Consider the following 23,091-nt stretch of genomic DNA (forward strand, 5'->3'; position numbering starts at 1 on the left):
CAAGCTTGTGGGTTGCATTTGTTATATGTTGTGTTAGGTCAAAGCTATCCAGTAGATTTTCTAGCTCTATAGTTTTGGAGTCTGTTTTCTTATTAAAATGGATGTTCAAGTCTCCATTTAGGATCACCTTATCATATCCGGTAACACATAATGAGATCAGTTCAGAGAGCTCCTGTATAAATATTGGTGAGTGTCTGGGCGGTCGGTATATTGTGACGATAATGGTTGATTCTGTTTTGAGCTCAATGGCAAGATATTCCATCGACATGAACTTGCCTAGTTCCGTGATTCTAAACAAGAGTTTTGAGGAGAAAATTGCTGCAACTCCTCCACCCCTTCTATTTTTTCTGGGTATTTGATAAAAATTATAGTCTGGTGGAGAAGCCTCTATCATTATTGATGTAGCTGTGTCATTATTTAGCCATGTCTCTACTAGGCAAATGCAATCTAAATACACCAGTTTGGAATGACAAATGAAAACAAAGATGACAAAATGGAAAACAAAGATGGGTTTAGGGGTTTTGTCGTATCTCACACAAGATTGATATGAAACAAAAGACAACAAAGAAAAGAACAAAATGTGATTTTTCTTGGACATACTGTATGTCATATCTAAGTCAAGCTGTCCTGACCCTTAAAAGAACATGCCAACATTTTGGGAAATTAGCTTATCGTCTTCTCCAGAGAGAGACAAGAAGATATATACCAGTTTTTCTGGGCGGCTGAGTGGCGCAGTGGGCAAGGCGCTCGCCACTAATGCTGGAGATGCTGGTATCGAGCCCAGCTCTCGGCGTTGCTACCGGCTTGGCCGGCCATCATACTAACACAATTGGCAGTGTTAGAGGGTGGGAAAGCCGGTGGGTGGGGATTGGACGTTGTGGACAGCGACTCCTACAGGTCGGTTGGGTGACGCCTGTACAGCAGAAACAGGAAGTATCGGGGGCAGCGTGAGCCTCCCACGCGTTACTCCTCGCCACTGAGAGTTCGAACTGTCTGGTGAAAAGATGCGACAGCCTGCCTCCTCGTGTACCGGAGGGGACACGTGATGCAAGGCTTCTATCCTCACTACAGCCGACCAGTGGGAGGCATAGTCTAGCAACGTTCAAGACAGGGGAGGGAAGAATTGGAATCACGAAATTGGGATGGGAGAAAAATAGGAGAAAAAGTGGATACAAAAAATATACCAGTTTTTCTCTGTGTGTTCAGTAGAAAGCTATCTGGCTGCATGTTAGCCTAGCTTAGCACAATGAATGGAAGCGGACATGGCCGGTTAGCCTAGGCATTGTCCAACTAACACCTCTCCCGAAGGCTAACCGGTCATGTCCGCTTCCATTCATTGTGCTAAGCTAGGCTAATGTGCAGCCAGATAGCTTTCTACTGAACACACAGAGAGGAAACTGGTATATATCTTATTGTCTCTCTCTGGAGAAGACGGTAAGCTAATTTCCCAAAATGTTGGCGTGTTCCTTTAAGAACACATTTTTATTTACAATGACGGCCTGGTGAGAGGACAAAAAAGTATCTCGAAGGGTAACAGGGAAAGTGGACAATACAATTAAATAAAATAGAAAAAATACATCATAGAAGTAAGGGAAATAATTAAAACAAGCAACCAAAGATTTATTTTAGCATTTTTACAGCTTTTATGGTCAGATATGACCGACAGAGGAGTGGGAGAACGGGAGAAGATGTGGGGGAGGACATGCGGCAAAGTCCGTCCGGGAGCGGGAGGCGAACCCGGGTCGGCCGCGTAGGTCTGCGAGGCAGTAATGCGGTGCCCCACTCGGGCGCCCCGGCGTGTTCTTTTAAGTTGTTTTAAGAACACCATCAGACTGTCGTCTAGTGTCTTGACTAGTTAAACTAGTTTAAAGCGTTGTACAAGGAAATATGTATTTAGAACAGAGAAACATGACATTTTCTATAACACTCTCAATAAACACTTTCAACAGTCGACACAGTATTTCTTGTTCCGACCGACCTAGCGTGACTCTTGTTTGGCAGCTTGGGGCTGGAGCGTGGGGACAGCGCCTCAGGGGCCGTGACCGTTATCACAGGCCTCCTGGAGCAACACGGCCAGGGGGGGCCCTGTCGGGAGGAGGCGGAGCCCTTCAGTTACCACAACACCTTCCTGTTGGTGGACCGCAGCGAGGCCTGGGTCCTGGAGACGGCTGGCAGGCTATGGGTGGCACAGAAAGTCATGGGTGAGGTCGCCTGTCAAAAACGCCACAGAGGGTGCAGAGTGAACAGCCTTCTAGTTGTTGGGACTAGCACATAATTTAGCATGAAATGTTATTAATAATTCAATGTTAATTATTAATTTCATAGATTTACAGTACAAGGTATGTGGCCTTCATTTCTGAAAGCCTGCTGCTATATTTGACCTATAGTTGCATTTGGTAAAGAAAACAAAAAAAACAACAGGATGTCCATTTCCCATGTAATGCTAAAGTCTTGTATTGAGACTCGATGTGCTTATCTCCAATCTGTGAACAATGACCGGTTCTTCATGTAATAACTGTGAAGGTCCTTGTTCTTCTCAGAGGGGGTGAAAAACATCTCCAACCAGCTGACCATCGGCACTGAGATCACGGCGGAGCACCCGGAGTTGAGGAGCGTGGCTCAGGCCCAGGGCTGGTGGGACGGTCAAGGAGAGTTTAGCTTTTCTCAAGTGTTCAACCCGGAGAACCCCCCCGCCAGGATGGAGCTGGCCAAGCAGCGCTACAAGGGAGGCACGGCACTCCTCCATCAGCACGACGGTGAGGGGGGGTAGGAGACCTTATTGCAGCACTGCAGGACATTTATCACACTGTCTGTGTGAAAACCTACTAGTGATACTCGCAACTTCTTCCTTAAAGGGGACATATTTTCGTCTTTTCAACAAACTAATATCATAGGTCTTTGAGGTCCCCTAAACATGTCTTACTCAGACTATGCATCCCAGTAGCCTCTATACCCCTCTGTTTCAGTCCTGTTCTCATTATATCAGCCTCTATACCTCTCTGTTTCAGTCCTGTTCTCATTCTATCAGCCTCTATACCCCTCTGTTTCAGTCCTGTTCTCATTCTAGCAGCCTCTATATCCCTCTGTTTCAGTCCTGTTCTCATTCTAGCAGCCTCTAGTCCAGTGGTTCTCAACTGGTCTAGCCTCGGGACCCAACATTTTCCTTAGTCATTAAGTCGTGACCCACATTTTTTAACCAAGTTTTTATTTCAATATATATATATATTTTTTACAGTAATACACAATCTTTCATGCACTGTTAAAAACATGAAATAAACACAAAAAAGTGCAACAAAAGTGCAACTAGGGCTAAAAACCCAATGAAATAAAATTATAATAAATAATATATGCTTCTTAGCAGATTTCTTAAGCTTAACATAACAGACCTAAATTTGGGGGAACTAATGGGATAACTGGGGTTCCTTGCATCTATCTAGGTCGTCCTCGGACGGGCCCTCCATCAGTGCTTCCAGTCATCCCGATCCTCCATGCATCTGGCTAGCTCGCCGGTGCTTTCTGTTCCCGCATCTCTCCTGAGTACGTCCACGTAGGTTAATGTGGGACGTCCTCGTGATCGATGCCCGTGTGTTGGTTCCCACAGCACACGTTTGCTGGTTGGCATCTCATGGTGTCTCTGGCAGTGACCTGCCAGCCTCATTCTCCTGACTGCCACTTTATCGCTCACCTTTAGCACCCCCCCATACAAGATTGCATTAGTGACATGCTCATCCCTGTTGATGTTGATGCAAAAGTGCAACTAGGGCTAAAAACCCAATGAAATAAAATAATAATAAACAATATGCTTCTTAGCAGACTTCTTAGCTTAACATAACAGACCTAAGTTTGGGGGAACTAATGGGATAACTGGGGTTGCAACAAAAGTGCAACTAGGGCTAAAAACCCAATGAAATAAAATAATAATAATAATAAATAATTATGCTTCTTAGCAGACTTCTTAGCTTAGCATAACAGACCTACAGTAAGTTTGGAGGATTGATTGATTGATTGATTGATTGATTGAGAACTAATGGGATAACTAATAATAATAATAATAATAATAATAATAATAATAATAATAATAATAATAATAATAATAATAATAATAATAATAATAATAATAATAATTGTAACTGAGGGGTACAATTCCCTGACTGTATTGTTAGATATGATACTTACTACCACTACCTCTTGTACTTTAGACTCTGGCCACCCAGTACTAGGTATAAATAATTATGATAAACACTCCCACTTGATGAAACGGATCCAACACAAATGTACCAAGTCGAAAGTCTGCGTTTATTAATAATACATAGCAAAAGGTATGTACAACGATCACTTAATTACATTTATGATTTGAAATAGTATGCACTTTTATGGCAAATGAGTATTCGTAGGTAGATCAATATCGAATGTCCAATCTCTGATTGCGCAGGAAGCAAATATACAACCTGGAATATTTAGGGAACAATAGCAATGATACTTGAATGATTATATAGCTGGATACACTAGGGGAAGGTTCCGACTGCTTGTAGGACAGCTGGAGGGGGGGGGGGGTAGAGTCTGGCTGTATCCCGTCTGGCCGAGGGTATCCTGGGAGAGCCCACAGTCGTGCGACCCGGTGCCCAGCGATCCTCGATCCACAGATGAAAGCAGTTGGACTCTCTGTGGCCGGCGTCCTCCGGTCCACGATGGAGAGACGTGAGGCGACCTCGTCGTGTAGAGCGTCTTCTCACCTGTCGTCCTCTCCGAGGGGGGTATTTCCAACACACCGCAGTGTTGGCCTTTATCCATAGAATAATCAAAGTACTCAAAGCATAATCCAAGCCGGGGAAGGCTAGCCGTCGTCGGTAGAATAATCCAATATACAGGTCCACTCGCTCTTTGGCCTGGAGCTCCTCGGGTGCAGCTTCACGTGGGGTCAACCACCCTGGATAAGCGTCCAGCTGATGCCCGAAACGATGGGGGTGCTGATTACTATAGAACTCTTACCGCACGAGGCACTACATATGAATAGACTATTATTAGCTTAATAGAATACGTCCAACTCGACGATATAGTGCCAAATATGACTATTCAAATATTAATATACACGATGTCTCAATGCCGATACTGGGCCGAATTGGCCTTACTGCCCACACGTGGTTCGCGGGGAGGCTTTTGCGTCTGTCACTCTGTTGGAGGGTAAGGAACTGGACTAAAAGAAAGCTCTACTTTAATAGCGCAGTATATATACGCACTATGAACAAATAGTACCATTAGTGGTGCGGTAGACATTCCTACGCGGAACTAGGACTTGTCCATACATGTTGAGCGGTACGATTGAACCTGGTCTGAGGGGTATGGCGACCTGGCACCAAGGTCTCGTCCAATGGTAGAATGGAGACTATTATGGGATGTTCAGTAGACTAGAAGGGATATTCAATGCATATTGTACAAGGAATATACAAGGGATATCAGGGGATATACAAATACAATTAAATATATATATATAAATAAATATATATATTCGGTTTAATCTGATCCTTCAGAACAGCCGCCCCCTAATTGGTCCCAACCCAATTAGTTAAGCAGAGACAGATTAACCGCACTGTCTACCACTCAAGGGTTCGCTGTAAGGGTCAGTCAACTCACAAAGTCATAGGGTCATGGTCATCATCGATTGTGTCTGGGAGTCGGGGCAGTTCTATGAGCCTCGCCACCGGACGGGTGTAAATGCGCCCCTGGACGAGTACTTCAGCTGCTCGGACCTTGCCATCGGCACCGGTGATCACTTTGCTTACGCGGCCAGCCGGCCACATAGCTCTGGGTAGTGACTGGTCAATAATCATGACGACTGTTCCTTCCGTCAAATTGTCTCTCTCTTTTACCCACTTCTGGCGGGTCTGTAGAGACGGTAGGTAGTGCAGTAGGAAACTGCTCCAAAACGGCTAATACTTGGCTGTACCTCCACATTCGTCGGCCGTTCGCTTCTTCAGGCCGGTACATTGTCTGGGGTAACGCGGGATCTAGCCGCCCCATCAGGAGGGTGTTGGGGGTGACTGGGTCGACATCTGCTACATCACTGGAGACGTAACCGAGGGGCTTTGAGTTCAATACTCCCTCAATCTCCGTGAGGACTGTCATTAGGACTTCTTCCGCCACAGTCTGGGCCCCAAGTACTGCGTACAGGGCTGTCTTTATAGAACGTACTTCTCGTTCCCAAGTTCCACCGAAGTGGGGTGCGTTTGGGGGGTTGAATTGGAAGTCAATCTGGGCTGGAGCGAGGTGGGTCTTAAGTTCTGGGCCCATAGCTTGGAAGCTCTCCCTCAGCTCTCTTTCTCCGCCTTTGAAGTTTGTCCCGTGATCGGACAATAATATAGACGGTTTTCCTTTCCGTGATGTGAATCTTCGGAAGGCCATAAGGAATGAGTCTGCGCTCATGGTCGGAAGGAGCTCGATATGTATCGCTCTGGTGGTCATGCATTTGAATACAATACCCCACCGCTTCTCGGTGCCTCTTCCTTTCTTTATGTGCAGCGGGCCAAAACAGTCCATGCCTGTTGAGTGGAATGGCTTGTCGCCGAGTCGGAGGCGACATGGAGGTAGGTCAGCCATCCGTGGTATGCTGGGCTGCGCGCGCCACTTTCGGCAGTCTAGACAGGTTCGCTGGAAGCGTCGCACCGCCTCTCTTCCTTGAAGTATCCAGTAACAATGTCTGATTTCCGCAAAGACTCTCTCTGCTCCTGCGTGGTGTACATCCTCGTCGTATTTCTTTATAATCAGCTCTGTGACCTTGTGTCGGCTGTTCAATACGATCGGGTACTTAATGTCATCCGGTAAATTGGGGGCTCTCCGCAGGCGACCACCCACTCTGATGAGGGTATGTGTGTCACTCTCGGGGGCCAGATAAATCAATCTGCTGTCTGATGGGACGGGCTTTCCTCCCTGTAGACAGTCTAGTTCATCGGGGAACGAGTCTCTCTGGGCTCATTGCAGTAGAAGCAGTTCTGCTTCCTCGTAGTCAGCTGCTGACATATCAGCGGGGGACTTAATCTCTGGGTGGTGCCGCAGGAATGTTCGTTGCTGCGCACTCTCTATGGTAATGCGTTCGTCTATGTTGGGGTCTGCGGAGACAACAGTGCTCAATCCACAGAACATGGGTTTCTTATTCTCAGCCTCCTGGTCACTTGCTTCCCTCGGGGTGGGCGTGGGCCAATCTCCTTCCGGGAGCTTGAGGAATGCTGGTCCGTCACTGTAGATGTTATGACGGGTTAAGTCATCTAGGGACATTCCCCGGGTGATGACGTCAGCTGGGTTGTGTTTTGTATCAACATAGCGCCAGTTTGCTTCTCCGGTTAACTCTCCGGTTAACTCTTGAATCTCAGTGACTCTGACTCCCACGAAGACTTTGTATTTGCATGAATCCGATTTGATCCAGGCGAGTACTGTCGTGGAATCTGACCACAGGATTGTTCTATGCACCGGAATGGTGAGCTCACGTTGGATGAGCGTGGCTAGATGCGCTCCTGCGAGGGCTGCGCAGAGCTCTAGACGTGGGATAGACTGTTGCTTGCGTGGGGCTATTCTCGAGCGGGCGAGGATGAATGCTGTGTAGATCTCTCCCCCCTCTTCTTGGGCCCGCAAGTAGGCTACTGATCCGTAGGCGACCTCGGAGGCGTCACTGAAGACGTGTAAATCCATTTTACATGTCTCTGGCCTCACCGTGGGTGGGAAGTAGCTTCGGCTTATATTAACGCCTGGGAGTGAGTGGAGTTCCATCTCCCACTCTCTCCAGGTGGATGCAAGGTGTGCGGGAATGGGGTCGTCCCAGCCCTGGTCCTTGTCCCACAATGCTCGTACAATCATCTTTGCCCTGGTGGTGTACGGTAGTATACATCCTAACGGGTCATATTGTCGGGCGAGTGTTCTGTACACACTCCGTCTGGTGGTCGGTATTGCCGTCGACCTTCCCTGCTCCGTGGCCAGGGGTTTGTGTCTATAGTGGAGCGAATCTGTTTTGAAGCGCCACACTAGTCCTAGTGTCATCTCTTGGGCTTCTCCTGGGATTGTGGCCATCCAGGTCTCGCTGCTCGCTGCCTTGTCCTCGGACATACCAGGACAGCCTCTGGGTCCGGTATGAACCCGGTCTATCGGGACAATGAGGTCTGCATGGTCGGAGCCTATCAACAGTGTCGGGGTAGCACCGTCTATGAGTGGGATCGGTAGCTTGCGTAGATGTACATATTTCTCCATCAGCTTGGCTACGGGGTATGTGTACCGCGAGAGTCCTATTTCTTGGCTGGTGAAAGCGTCTGTAATCCTGTACCGTCGCTCGGGCTGGCCGCTTGCTGCGATAGAGAATGAGACATTCTCGCCCTTTATCGTTTTCAAATCTCTTCTTATTGTCCGAATTGTCATTTGGTTTTCGCTCCCCCGCAGCCCTAGCTGGGCCGCAGCGGACGCGAGCAGAAGGGTCTTCTCTGACCCGTCATCAAGGACGGCGTAAGTGTCCATGACTTTATTCTGGTAGCTCAATGTCACACGGACTACCTTTAAGAGCACTCTGGCTCCGCTGCTGCTGGCGGGGTCGATGTACATGACGCTTGCTTTGCTGCTTGATGGTGCGGGTGGAGGCCGCCGTCTGTTACTGTCGTGGAGTATGTCCAGATGGGCTCCATCGCACCGACTGCACTTTTTCTTTAAGCGGCATTCGGCTGCCATGTGTGATCGCGCACAGCGAAAACAGCGTCTGTTGGACTTTATCCATTGACTCGCTTCCTCCGCATTCATCTTGGGGAATGAGTCACATTGTGACAGCCAGTGTTCTTTCTCACAGTAGGGGCACACTATCTTCCACTTCTCCTTTCTTGAGGGGGTACTGTGGCTCCTACTGCTTGGCACTGACTCCGATTGGTGCATGACAGTCACCGATCTTCTTCCATCATTTAGTCTCCTGGTTCCTTCTCTGGAGCCAGGGGTGCTCCGTCCGAATGTATCTAGCCGTAAGCTGCTGACTTCTCTCGCCAGGAAGTCGGCTAGATCGAGGAGGTTCGGTTCGGGGCCATTAGGGTCTCGGTGGTCTCTCTGCCGCCTAAAGCGCTCCTGTCGGGCGGGCGGTAGCTTCTCCAAGATCCTCTCTACATTTGAGTTGGCGTATAGTTCATGCCTACCCTTTTCCCTCTGCGCTCCCAGCATCCCTACTAGGGACTGCACTCTGATGGACAGGTCGTCCAGTGCTCGATTGTCTGTTGCTGGGGGTAGGCGGTCGATGTGCCTGATCTCCTGGATCACGTAATCCCATATACGTCCATATCTCTGGTCCAACGCTACCAGCGCTGCGGTGTATGGGGTCGTGGAAGTGGCGTAGGCGAGCGCTATGTTGTGCGCGCGGGGTACCTTTAAATGCTTCAGTAGTATCGCGTATTTATGGCGTTCATCAATGACATCCACCAACATTGTCTCCAGACACATGCGGAGCTCCGTATACTGGGCCCGGTTCTCCTGGGTGAAGTCTGGTACCATAGGTGTGCCAATGTATGACGCGGATTGTTGATACATCGGCGAGCGTTGGGGGAGAGGCCTCCTAGGCGAGTCTCCTCCTGCTCCTTGGCGTGGGCTGGTACCGGCTGTGTACCATGGCCCGCTGGTCCAGGTGCTGTTCCTCGGTGCGGGTCGTGCGTCGTGCTCACCCGTGAATAGCGTCGGGGGTCTGTAGCGCAGCTCCGCGGGGGTATAGCCTGGGCTGTACTGGACCTCCTGGTCCGGTAGAGTACTGTGCTGTCGTCGGGCGTGGTTCTCCTCCTCTTCCTCTTCGTCTTCCGTTAGGTCATCCAGGGCTTGTAGTCTCTGATTTAGCCTCTCCGCAGTGTATGCTGCTCCTTCCCGGTGGCTGGGTCTCGCTTGGACCGGTTGGGGAAGGGGGTCTGCGGGGGGTATAAACCTCGTCTGTTGGTCAAGTTCAAGGTCGCTTACTCGGCTAGGGGATGCCGCCCTGGAGTGATGTCTAGACGAGTTCCTGGAGCCTCTGGTGGAGGGAGGGGGTGTTGTCCTTCTGATCAGCTGTTCTATTAGTTGCGCTTGTGCTCTGTCGCGCTCGGCTTCGCGCTTGGTGAGATCCGATTCTCTCTGGGCACCGGTGGCGGCGCGCTGGGCGTCGGCCCGGTCTCTTGCCATATTCTCTTCCATCTGAATGCGTCTTATTTCCAGGCGTATGTGCTCTTCTTCGCTCCGTTGCTGTATCTGCAATCGATCGCGTTCACCCTGGAGTCTATCGCGTTCAGTAGAGGCTTTCAGGCTGACGAGGAATGCCTGCTGTAGTGTCCTCTCTGCCTCGCTGGGAGAAGACGGTTGTATAGGGGAGCCGTCCCTTTGGGTACTCCGTGCGGAGTCTTGGAGCTCTATCTCCACGGTGCTCTCCTCATCTTCTTCCGTGCCGAGTTCTCTCTCGGTAGTGTTGTCTTCCTCCCGGGACTCGTCGGGGACTACTTTTTCGGTATTGGCGGGGTGTAAAGTCATGTCTGGTTCCCCCTGGTCCCCACCGTGAGCTGGGTCAGTTACGTTAGAACCCATAGGGGCCTCTATGGTCGGGGTAGCCTGGTCGTTAGGGTTAGACATAATTTTACTTTCTAGTTTTACCGCGTTTACTGTTGGTAGAAGACTAGGTTGTTGACTGACAGCGTAAGCCTCTAGGTACTGAGGGAGCTGTCGTTTGCGCCGCGGGCGTTGTTGGTTAGGAGGATCGTTTCGTGGAGTGTTCATCATAGGCCATTTTAATATTAATAACACTATATTAATATTACACTGATTACCATCCGGCTCGAAGGACCAATTGTAACTGAGGGGTACAATTCCCTGACTGTATTGTTAGATATGATACTTACTACCACTACCTCTTGTACTTTAGACTCTGGCCACCCAGTACTAGGTATAAATAATTATGATAAACACTCCCACCTGATGAAACGGATCCAACACAAATGTACCAAGTCGAAAGTCTGCGTTTATTAATAATACATAGCAAAAGGTATGTACAACGATCACTTAATTACATTTATGATTTGAAATAGTATGCACTTTTATGGCAAATGAGTATTCGTAGGTAGATCAATATCGAATGTCCAATCTCTGATTGCGCAGGAAGCAAATATACAACCTGGAATATTTAGGGAACAATAGCAATGATACTTGAATGATTATATAGCTGGATACACTAGGGGAAGGTTCCGACTGCTTGTAGGACAGCTGGAGGGGGGGGGGGTAGAGTCTGGCTGTATCCCGTCTGGCCGAGGGTATCCTGGGAGAGCCCACAGTCGTGCGACCCGGTGCCCAGCGATCCTTGATCCACAGATGAAAGCAGTTGGACTCTCTGTGGCCGGCGTCCTCCGGTCCACGATGGAGAGACGTGAGGCGACCTCGTCGTGTAGAGCGTCTTCTCACCTGTCGTCCTCTCCGAGGGGGGTATTTCCAACACACCGCAGTGTTGGCCTTTATCCATAGAATAATCAAAGTACTCAAAGCATAATCCAAGCCGGGGAAGGCTAGCCGTCGTCGGTAGAATAATCCAATATACAGGTCCACTCGCTCTTTGGCCTGGAGCTCCTCGGGTGCAGCTTCACGTGGGGTCAACCACCCTGGATAAGCGTCCAGCTGATGCCCGAAACGATGGGGGTGCTGATTACTATAGAACTCTTACCGCACGAGGCACTACATATGAATAGACTATTATTAGCTTAATAGAATACGTCCAACTCGACGATATAGTGCCAAATATGACTATTCAAATATTAATATACACGATGTCTCAATGCCGATACTGGGCCGAATTGGCCTTACTGCCCACACGTGGTTCGCGGGGAGGCTTTTGCGTCTGTCACTCTGTTGGAGGGTAAGGAACTGGACTAAAAGAAAGCTCTACTTTAATAGCGCAGTATATATACGCACTATGAACAAATAGTACCATTAGTGGTGCGGTAGACATATTCCTACGCGGAACTAGGACTTGTCCATACATGTTGAGCGGTACGATTGAACCTGGTCTGAGGGGTATGGCGACCTGGCACCAAGGTCTCGTCCAATGGTAGAATGGAGACTATTATGGGATGTTCAGTAGACTAGAAGGGATATTCAATGCATATTGTACAAGGAACATACAAGGGATATCAGGGGATATACAAATACAATTAAATATATATATATAAATAAATATATATATTCGGTTTAATCTGATCCTTCAGAACAATAATAATAAATAATATATCCTTCTTAGCAGACTTCTTAGCTTAACATCCCAGGGAACGAATGGGATAACTGGGGATGTTGTTTGCTCCTGACAAGAGTCTCAAAGTCTGGGGTGATGTAGACAAAGCAACTCTGAGGTCATGCTCAATGTCCAATCTGTTCCTCTGCTTTGTCTTCAGCTGGACCAGAGCTGAGAAGCCACTTTCACACAGATAGGTAGTGCAGTATTTTTAAATTTATTTTTTTACACACACATCCGCGACCCACTCAAAATGGCCCCGCGGCCCACTTTTGGGTCGCAACCCACCAGTTGAGAAACACTGCGTCACAGTGACCAATTGCAGCCACTCTTATTGTCTGGGACCAAATACGGCCACGCCCCACTCCCAGCAAAAAGTGGGAATCTCTAGAATGGGTTTGGGGCGGCGCTGTATACGGAAGTAGCTCTCAAGGTGACGATTAGACAACACTTTTTTGTTGTCAGTAGATGGCAGCATTGGTTTAAAATTAAAGGCTGAAAATGTTGAGAACTACAACACTGCATTTCCCAAGAGCGTTAGCACAGGTTGCAGGTCACTGGGACGTGTCTATATTCTCCGACGTGATCTGAACAGCGTTAAACTATTACTGCGACCTCGGTATAGCGACCGAGAATGGCCAACTAATTATCTTAACAAAAGTGCGCTGGTAGCGTTACTTATGTTGTCTAAAGGGGGACATATGGTACAATTTAAGATTCTAATGATAATCGGCATATAAAGGACAAGATAAAGCATCGTTAATTTGTAAGAAACCTCAATGAAAACGGCGCAGGGTGCTATTGTTATGAAAATGTGATAGAATCCTATAAAAATGTGGACGCATTTGGCCTACGTTCCGTTACCCCTCTGTTTCAGTCCTGTCTATCAGCCTCTATACCTCTCTGTTTCAGTCCTGTTCTCATTCTATCAGCCTCTATACCTCTCTGTTTCAGTCCTGTTCTCATTCTATCAGCCTCTATACCTCTCTGTTTCAGTCCTGTTCTCATTCTATCAGCCTCTATACCTCTCTGTTTCAGTTCTGTTCTCATTATATCAGCCTCTATACCTCTCTGTTTCAGTCCTGTTCTCATTATATCAGCCTCTATACCTCTCTGTTTCAGTCCTGTTCTCATTCTATCAGCCTCTATACCTCTCTGTTTCAGTCCTGTTCTCATTATATCAGCCTCTATACCTCTCTGTTTCAGTTCTGTTCTCATTATATCAGCCTCTATACCTCTCTGTTTCAGTCCTGTTCTCATTATATCAGCCTCTATACCTCTCCGTTTCAGTTCTGTTCTCATTATATCAGCCTCTATACCTCTCTGTTTCAGTCCTGTTCTCATTATATCAGCCTCTATACCTCTCTGTTTCAGTCCTGTTCTCATTATATCAGCCTCTATACCTCTCTGTTTCAGTCCTGTTCTCATTATATCAGCCTCTATACCTCTCTGTTTCAGTCCTGTTCTCATTATATCAGCCTCTATACCTCTCTGTTTCAGTCCTGTTCTCATTATATCAGCCTCTATACCTCTCTGTTTCAGTCCTGTTCTCAACGGGCTGTTTCTGTGCCTGTAACGAACGAGCCACTCATGCACCATCTAGCAGTTGTGCACAAGCCTGTACCTTTGAATGAAATTCAGATCAGACTGTCAGACTAGACGTTGCAGATCAAATATGACTCAAGATACAGCATAGCAATCTTACAGTTAAAAATGTTGTCATAAATTATGGTTCAACTTTAGATAGAAAAGAGAAGAATTACGTGTGATCCGGCATCTTGTACACATTTGATCAAGATATCTTCACACGCACATATTATACGTGCATACGAGGTCTCACTGACTACGACGATTGTGGCTGCAATTCTGAATGGCTCATATCAAGAGGGAGGGTTATTCAGTCACAGCTGAACTGCAGAAAAGGCACAATGCATATATTTTGTCAGCGTTGGGAGTGGGACAACACCTCATTCTGTAAAAAAAACAATGCAAACCATTAGGTCCCCTTTAATCTTCATTTCCGTCCATGGTGGTGACTCCAGAATAAGCAGTGGTACCCACTTTTGAACACTTAGCAGCTTCCACCTACCTCATGAGTTATTACTAGTGCTGTCAATAGATTAAAAAAAATTAACAAATTAATCTCACAATTTTCTGTAATTAATCTAGATTAATCTAGATTAAAAATAGCATTTTTCTACTTAAAGGGGAACTATCTTATAAATGGCCTTTTTGAGTGTTTAGCATTGTTTCCTAGCTATGTGAACTTATATTAATATGATCTATGTCTCAAAATTCTCATATTGGCGCATTCTTCCAATTCTCCTCTCACAATATTCACCCTCACTGAACTGAGTCGTTTGGAAAATGTGCCTATATGTGATGTCATATAGTCACTGCTGCATGTTAATGTTCAGGCGAACACGACGCTCAGCAGGCCCGGCGCAGTGGTTTAGGAGCCCAGGCTCAAAACAGCTCGAAATCTTGAGGTAGAAAAATGCTGTTTTTGAGGACTTGATTAGAAATACAAAACAATGAATAAAAAAAATATATATATTACAGAGGTGTTCCATAGACTCACAGGAATTGTGTAAAAGTGCCCAAATAGTGAAAGAAATAGTAAAATAGTTCCCCTTTAAGACCAAAGCTTGTAACAGATATTTACTTGAGTAAAATCATGGAATTAATATAAAATCAACACAAAGAAAGTATATTTAGATTCAAAGAATATTTTAATAGCTTTCTTTGAATACAGTTTCTCTACTGTGAAATACAAATGTTCAACATAACCATCAACATTGACTCAGCTAGACCTCTTTCTTATATCCGCGGCGCTAAAATTGAAGATTTTTCACTCCATAGATTAATCTAGATACATTTATTTTAATGCTTTAAATAATTTAAATTAATCTCCAAAGTTAAAGCATTAATTCTGAGATCCCTAGTTATTACATAACTTGTTTATTATGAAAATTATGAAAACCATATGCAGTAACGGTGAAATAATCCACCCCCCCTACACACACACACACACACACACACACACGCTTGTGTCACCTCCTCCACCCCGCCACAGGCTCTGTGACTGCAGAGGTGATGATGTCCATTCTGAGGGACAAGTCCAGCGGTATCTGCATGGACTCTGGGGGTTTCCGCACCACCGGCAGCATGGTGTCCATCTTGCCCAGAGACCCGAGCCTGCCCTGCATCCACTTCCTCACTGCAACCCCAGACCCCTCCAGGTACAGCCCTCCCACCTGAACCTACACTAACCAATAGGTCTAATTGACCTATCTCAAGCCCCGCCCTTGGGGGGGGGGTTCAACCAGGATGGGAAGTGCTTTAGATTGATACTCCGATAATCCTTCCCCATTCTACACACGTCTTCTACATTTAGACAGAACTTTGAGTCATTGGGAATGTCTCTCTCTCTCTCTCTCTCTCTCTCTCTCTCTCTCTCTCTCTCTCTCTCTCTCTCTCTCTCTCTCTCTCTCTCTCTCCATCTCTCCCTGGCCCCCCATGCCCGATAGGTCTATATTCAAGCCTTTTGTCTTCACGGAGTGCATCACCCCGGTGGTGAGGGTGGTCTCCCCGCAGTATGGCCCAGATGATCCCGCCAGGAAGCAACCACGTTTCCAGAGCCAGGTGGACCGCCGGCATGATCTGTACAAGGCCCACCAGGTGGCGCTCAACACCATGGAGACCAACCCGGTGGGTTCTGATGACCTGGGAGGATGGTCCCAATCCTGATGTGGGTCACATTCATGATGTGTTGTTGATTTGACGTTTTAAGATTCTTTCTTCTTCTCTTTTGTTTTTTCTTTCTTTTTTCTTCTCTCTCTCAGGATGAGGGCTTACCTGTCTATGAGGTTCTGAGAGACCTGGAGTCCCAGTGTCTGAGTGACATACTGGCCATGCTCAGCGGGGAGCTGCCCGGGGAGGAGCTGGGGGACCTGTTCTTCGACTGTGTGGACACAGAGATCAAGTTTTACCAGTGAGGAGGTGGGACACCAGTGTGTTTGTGTGTGTGTGTGTGTGTGTGTGTGTGTGGTGTGTGTGCGTGTGCATGTGCGTGTGCGTGTGTGTGTGGTGTGTGGATATGTGTTAATATGATTTGTGTGAAATGAATGAATGAATGAACTTTAACTTTATTTAACAGATTGCAGAATGGGTACAATACAGTACGGCTCAATACACACAATTGTTAAGGGGATGCAGACCATAGAAAGACCTTCGTCTTGTTTACATCAGGGTCCCCCATTTTCAATTCATAGTGACATTTATGACATACACAACATACATGACATTTATGGCATAGGGACATACATGACATACAGGTATTTAGTACTGTTACATTTGTGACATATACGATATGCAAATATGCAGTACTGTTACCCATAGATCCTGACAGAGTATATACATATGATGGTTGGGGGGGGAATGTGCATTAGGAGGGGGTGGGTGGGTGGGAGAGAAATATACATAGGGTGGGGAGAGATCATATACATGCGGTGGGGAGGAGACTGACTATTAGGAGGGGGTGGGGGTGGGGGGTTTGGACATTTACGGTGGCCAGTTTCGAATTGCAGCCTCCCGTAGGTGCTCTTTGAGAGCGGTTTTGAATGTTGGTAGGGATTCACATTCCTTTACAGCTTTGGGTAGGGCGTTCCACATTGATGTTGCATAATTGCGAAACGTGTTTAGTCCCTTGTTTGAGCCGAATCTGGGTTTAACATGATTTGTTGAGCTTCCTCTGGTGTTGTGGTCGTGGTATTCACTGACCTTTGGGAAGTATTTTGACATGTACATGGGTATCTTAGTCGTATAGTGTATCTTGTAGACCAGGCCCATTGCAAGTTGCTGTACTCTGTCGTCTACTCTAAGCCATCCTAGGTAGTCAAAGTGGGCAGGGGTGAGGTGGGTTCTAGGGGTAAGGTCAAGTAGAAGTCTGACCAGTTTGTTTTGTGATGTTTGTAATCTTGTTTTTAGCGCCTTTGAGGTGCTTTGGTACCATGAGGTGCAAGCATAGTCGTAGTACCCTTGAATGAGTGCTCCTGCCAGAGTCTTCAGGGTATTCTTGTTTACCAGAGAGGAGATCCGGTACAAGAATCTAGTTCGTTGGTTGACTTTTTTTATTACCTTGGATGCCATTTTGTCACAAGAAAGATTTGCCTCTAGGATGGAACCTAGGTATGTAATTACATCTTTCCTTGTGACAATATTGTCACCCACTGTAACTGAGAAGCCGTCGGTCTTGCTGAGTTTGTTTTGATCCGAAGAGAATGGAATCTGTTTTACCCAGGTGTAATGATAGTTTATCAGCGAGCCAGGTGCAGATTCTGCTGAGTTCTGAGCTGAGGGTTTTTTCAACCTGTAATGACAGGTTATGTATATAACCTAGTTATATGAGTACTGGCTAAGCGTCCCGCTCTTAAGCCTATCGAGATATACCTCATCTCATGTACCTATTCAGATCCGTACAATAATAATCACAGAGGTATATATTGTCATTTGAAACAAGTTACCAATGCATTGTCCCGTGGGATTATGCCCCCCAGCGGCTAAATTAATTAGTATCCCCCTCAATGTCTCTATATCTCTCTCTGTCTGCCACTCGCAGACTGTGTGGGTGACTGTCTTTCAAAGCGCTTATGGGCGGAGCCCATCCAATAACAGCCTGAAATCCTGAGGCTGGAAAATGAGGCTTTTGAGTACTTCATTAGAAATATAAAACAATGAATTTTTTTGGAGAAAAAAAACATACAGATGTGTTCAATAGACTCACAGGAATTGTGTAAAGTTGCCCAAATAGTGCTAGGAATAGCAATGCATGTCCCCTTTAACAAAAGAAACAGCACCTTTAACTCATTTAGAATGTTGACGAGGCAGGCTGAACTCAACATTCCGGAATCCTCAGGCAGCCTGTGAGCTGAGGATTGAGGAATGTTAAAGGTAGTAAATGAGGTAAATGTGAAGCGTATCTTATCATTCATCAGCTGAGCAAACCGATTTTTGAATATCTGAATAGATATATAATAGGCCAGCCCTCTATTGGCCATATACTATCTATATACCAGCCACACTACTGAACTTCATAAAAGTCAGACAAAGCTTTGCAAAAGCTCAAACAGTGAACTCCAAGCTCACGTGGTTGAACAAAAAATTCAAAGAAACAGACTAAGAAATGATGTAAACACCATGATCAAAACAGCAAAAAAAAATCACCAATGACAAAACTGAGGAAAACAAAAACAAACCATGTGAACTTTGGAAACTACTCAATAATCAACTAGGCTGCAGTAAAAAACTTAAAACCAGATTCTCAAACATAAACATAAAGACGGACAACACGCTCATCACAGACAAGCTGGATGTAGCCAATTACTTAAACATTTTCTTCACAAACATAGCCACAACACTGGTAAATAAACTACCCTCCCACTCAGGGCATTATGGGGTAGAACACATAGCATACTACAAAAACCTAGGGGTCCACAAAGACGACTTCAAACTGGAAATGGTAACAACAGATGAGGTACTCAAAAAAACTGAGCGCCCTCCAACCTAACAAGGCCACTGGCCATGATAACATCCCCTCCAAATTCCTCAGAGACTCAGCAGCCGCAATCACCCCAGTCATCACACACATAATAAACCTCTCCATAAAACAGGGACACGTCCCCAAGGACTTCAAAATTGCGAGAGTGACCCCTCTGCACAAAAAGGGCAGCAAATTAGACGCAGGCAACTACCGCCCTGTTTCTATTCTTACATCCATCTCGAAAGTCATGGAGAAAATAGTCTATGAACAGGTCGAAAAGTACCTAGCGGAAACAAATCTAATCTACGAATTCCAATCTGGCTTCAGAACATCCCACTCCACTGACACATGCCTTCTCTATTTGAACGACCACATCAAACAAGAGGTGTACGCGGGCAAATACTGCGGCATGGTCATGCTGGACCTACAAAAGGCCTTCGACACTGTCAATCACTCCATTCTGATTGACAAGCTAAAAGCAATTGGTTTTGATAGTTTATCAGTGAGCTGGATGCAATCCTACCTTGAGGGGAGAGAACAGATGGTGGAGGTAAACGGCACTCTACCCCCCCCCCCCCCTCACAGTGAGCTATGGTGTTCCACAAGGAAGCATACTAGGACCGCTACTGTTCCTAATTTATGCAAATGACATGTCGTCAGCTTGTGACTGCAACTTGTTCTTGTTCGCGGACGACTCAGCCCTGCTGGTCGCTGACAAGAACAAGTTATATTATCGTACTTGGCCATCACGTCCCACTCTTAAGCCTATCGAGATATACCTCATCTCATGTACCTATTGTACTCCATCAACGAAAACAAAAATATGCCCATCACCTGCCGGGCCCCGCCCCTAGGTGTGCTCTATAAGATACTCGGCATGGTCACCAAACACTTTTCCTCGCAGAAAAAACCCGTTTCCAGGAAAAGATTTCCCAAGGGAACTCAGGGCCGCTTAAGAGCGGGACGCTTAGCCAGTACTCATATAACTAGGTTATATACATAACCTGTCGTTATATTATCGTACTTGGCCATCGCGTCCCGCTCTTAAGCCTATCGAGATATGGGGTAGAGCGGACGCGAGGCCCGACAGATGTACCCCCTGAGGACCCGTAAGCCCACATCAAGGGGTTGGGGAGTCCCGTCACCCCATCCTTCCTAATGAAGGGGGGGCGCAGTCAACTCCACCCAAGTGCGAGCAAGAGGGAACTAGAACCCCTTGAACACACAGCACAGGCGGAACCACGTGTGACCCAACACACTGTGGCCCATACCCACACACTCCTGCTACCCTACCAAAGGACGGGAAGCAGGAAAGGCCACAGACCCCAGAACCGCCTGGGAGACAGAACCCCCGGTCATGTCCATGAGGTAAAACCTTACAAAGGGGCCCGGGGAGGACCATGAAGCTGCAGCACAGATGTCCTCCACCGAGGCCCCACCCAGCAGAGCGGCAGAGGCAGCCACCCCACGAGTGGAGTGCGCCCTGACGCCCCCAGGGGGATCCAGCCCGGCCAATGTGTAGCAGAGGGCAATGCCCTCGCACAACCAATGGGACAGGCGCTGTTTCGATAATGCCTTACCGGCACGAGAACCACCGTGACAGACAAAAAGCTGATCGGTAACCCTGAGGTCCTGAGTACGGCTGAGGCCCAAGCACGGACCGGACATGACAGGTGAACGCCCGCATCTAACTCACTAGCGCGAGGAGGCGGATGAAACGCCTGAACCACAATATCCCTGGAGCGGAAGGAACTCCGGATATTTTTAGGCACGAAAGCAGGATTAGGCCGCAGAGTGGCACCGCAATCGGAACGAAAAGACAGGCACTCTGGATGTACCGAAAGAGCACATAGCTCACCCACGCGTTTAGCGGAGGTGACAGCCAGCAAGAACGCGGTCTTGAAAGACAGCTGTCCCAACGGCGCTTGCTCAAGCGGCTCAAACGGGGCCAAGGACAACCGACCGAGGACCAATTGAAGATCCCAACTCGGAGCCAAAGAGCGTTGCACCGGCTTAACGCGTCGAGCGCCAAGCAGGAAACACTTCACAAGAGGGTGGCTGAACAAGACATCCCCCTCAAACCCCTCATGATAGGAGGATATAGCTGCTGCATATACCCTCACCGTCGAAGCCGACAGTCTACCAAGGAGAGACAGGAGATAACCAAGGACAGCATCCAGGGGGCAGGAGACTGGGTCCCGGCCCCCGGCCTTAAACCACTCTTGGAACATACGCCATCTGCCCGCGTAAAGCGCGACAGTGGAGGGAGCATGCGCATTCCGGATGGTATTAACCACAGAAGGGTCCATCCTCTCCAGACTTACCCTCCCACCAGCCACACTAACAGGCGTTGGCTCAACACCGGGTACTGGAACAGCGACCCGTGTTGCTGAGAGAGGGCCGTCGCCGACCAAGGAATAACCCAAGGCGGAGCGACCAGTAGCTGGATCAAGACCGGGAACCACACTGCCGTGCCCCGGTCCGGTGCGACCAGGATCACCGTCCTGCGCTCCCTCCGTATCCGCTCCAACAGCTGACCCAACAGCTGTACAGGAGGAAAGGCGTACAGCAGACCGGGCGGCCATGGAAAGATCGAGAAGGCGTCCACCCCCAAGGGGGTCTGATCTGCTCGACTGACCGAGAACCACAAGGGGCACTTGTGAGAGCGTCGGCTCGCAAACAGATCTACCGAGGCCTCCCCGAAGCGATCCCAGATCTGCCTGACTATGTCGGGGCGGAGTTCCCACTCGTCGTAACGAGGACCGCCCGAGACATCATATCCGCACCCACATTCTCTGCACCAGGGATGTGGAGCGCCCTCAGACTGCGCAGCCTGCGAGATTCCCACAGCCAAAGTTCGACCGCCGCCCGGTGCAGGCGGATGGAACGAGTTCCACCCTGCCTGTTGATATACGCCGCTGCCGTCATACTGTCCGTTCTGATCATAACGTGCTCGCCTACCACCAGGTGGGCGAACCGTTTGAGGACTAGGAGGACCGCCTTCAATTCCAACACATTGATGTGCGGGGTAGACGGGCCAGCACGGACCTTCGTCCAGCTGCCCCCCACTGCGTTGGTCCGACACGTCCCTCCCCAACCCGTGAGAGAGGCGTTGGTGAAGACCGTGACGTGTGAGCGCCTGCTGCCCATGGGGACCCCAATGGTGAGGATACCCAGCCTCCTCCAATGGGCGAGATCTCCCCATATCGACAAAGGAACCGTCAACCGTTTCCATTTGTCCCTCACCGGATCTATTCCCATAGAGAAAAACCACCTCTGTATCCTCCTCATGAAGAGGAGGCCAAGAGGAACCACCGTGTGAGCAGATGCCATCATACCGAGCAGGCGCATCACTTGCAGCGCCGTGACCGTCCCTCCCAGACGGAAACCCCCGAGCGCGTGAAGGATAGACACCCGCCGCTGCTCCGAGAGGGTTACTGTAGGAAAGCCCTGTTAATAAGACTACTTTGTTCTGTAATAGCCCTTTAATATGTTGTTGTTGACAGGAAAGGGTAATTGATTTATGCCAGTGTAATCGTTCAGCGTGATGTGCTCCAGCTAGTGTCGCACTCTAGTCTTCTGATAAGGTTACTGGCCCTTTAAGAGTTCCTCCTTCGAACATGTGCGCAAGCTGTTCTCTGTGCTGCTGTCTGATGGTGCGGCTGCGGCAGTTCGATTCGCTCTCAAGCATCGGCCGGGTGGGACATCGTTCATCCCCGCCGGGACACAGGATCAAAGCTACCTGGCTACGTAGCCACGGTACACCCGGCCTGCACCCTGTTGTTAGCCCTTTTACCTGTAAAAAAGGTAAATAAGACTCAGCGAAACCCCCCACATTAGCAACCGACTGACCTTCATCAATGAACCGGGCAAGAGGAGGGAAAAGCGGCAACGCCCCGCGGCGGGGAATATTAGAACAACGACCCATTTCAGCATCAACATTAGCATTAACAGTAGCATTAGTAGCATTAGTGTAAGCAGCATGCTCCAGGACAGCCAGGAAATCGTCCACTGCAGTGGAACGATCACCAAGCCACCTCGCCCCTGGCGCCAAAACACACTCCACCGCATTACTAACACCAACATCAATGCCTGATGACACAGGGCCTACCTGTGTACAAGCCGGCTCGATAGCCAAACCTTGCACGCTGCTCCTTGTCCTGCTGCCACCAGACGAGGAAACATCAGAATAGGCCCGACGTGTCGCTGAAACATGCCCCGAAGATTCCAGGGGTAAGCAAACCTCCGGTAAGCATTCAACATTACGCAATTTCTCTAATCTTTTCATAACAACTAGTTACATAAGGCGCCTTGC

The 23,091-nt window shown here is 48.0% G+C and overlaps 1 protein-coding gene across 2 annotated transcripts in view; it reads left to right on the forward strand.

Moving 5' to 3' along the window:
* scrn2 (secernin 2) overlaps positions 1–23,091 on the forward strand; it is a 63,765-nt gene that overhangs the window by 13,553 nt on the left and 27,121 nt on the right. For both annotated transcript variants that reach the window (XM_084318759.1, XM_084318760.1), the window contains exons 4-8: positions 2,002–2,201; positions 2,541–2,756; positions 15,312–15,477; positions 15,766–15,946; positions 16,081–16,237. In XM_084318759.1, coding sequence (XP_084174885.1) covers positions 2,002–2,201; positions 2,541–2,756; positions 15,312–15,477; positions 15,766–15,946; positions 16,081–16,233 — 916 coding nt within the window. In that variant the 3' untranslated portion in view covers positions 16,234–16,237. The remainder of the gene's footprint in view (positions 1–2,001; positions 2,202–2,540; positions 2,757–15,311; positions 15,478–15,765; positions 15,947–16,080; positions 16,238–23,091) is intronic.

Source organism: Notolepis coatsorum (genome assembly GCF_963971535.1).
Source record: "Notolepis coatsorum genome assembly, chromosome: 7".
NCBI classification, from domain to species: Eukaryota; Metazoa; Chordata; class Actinopteri; order Aulopiformes; family Paralepididae; genus Notolepis; species Notolepis coatsorum.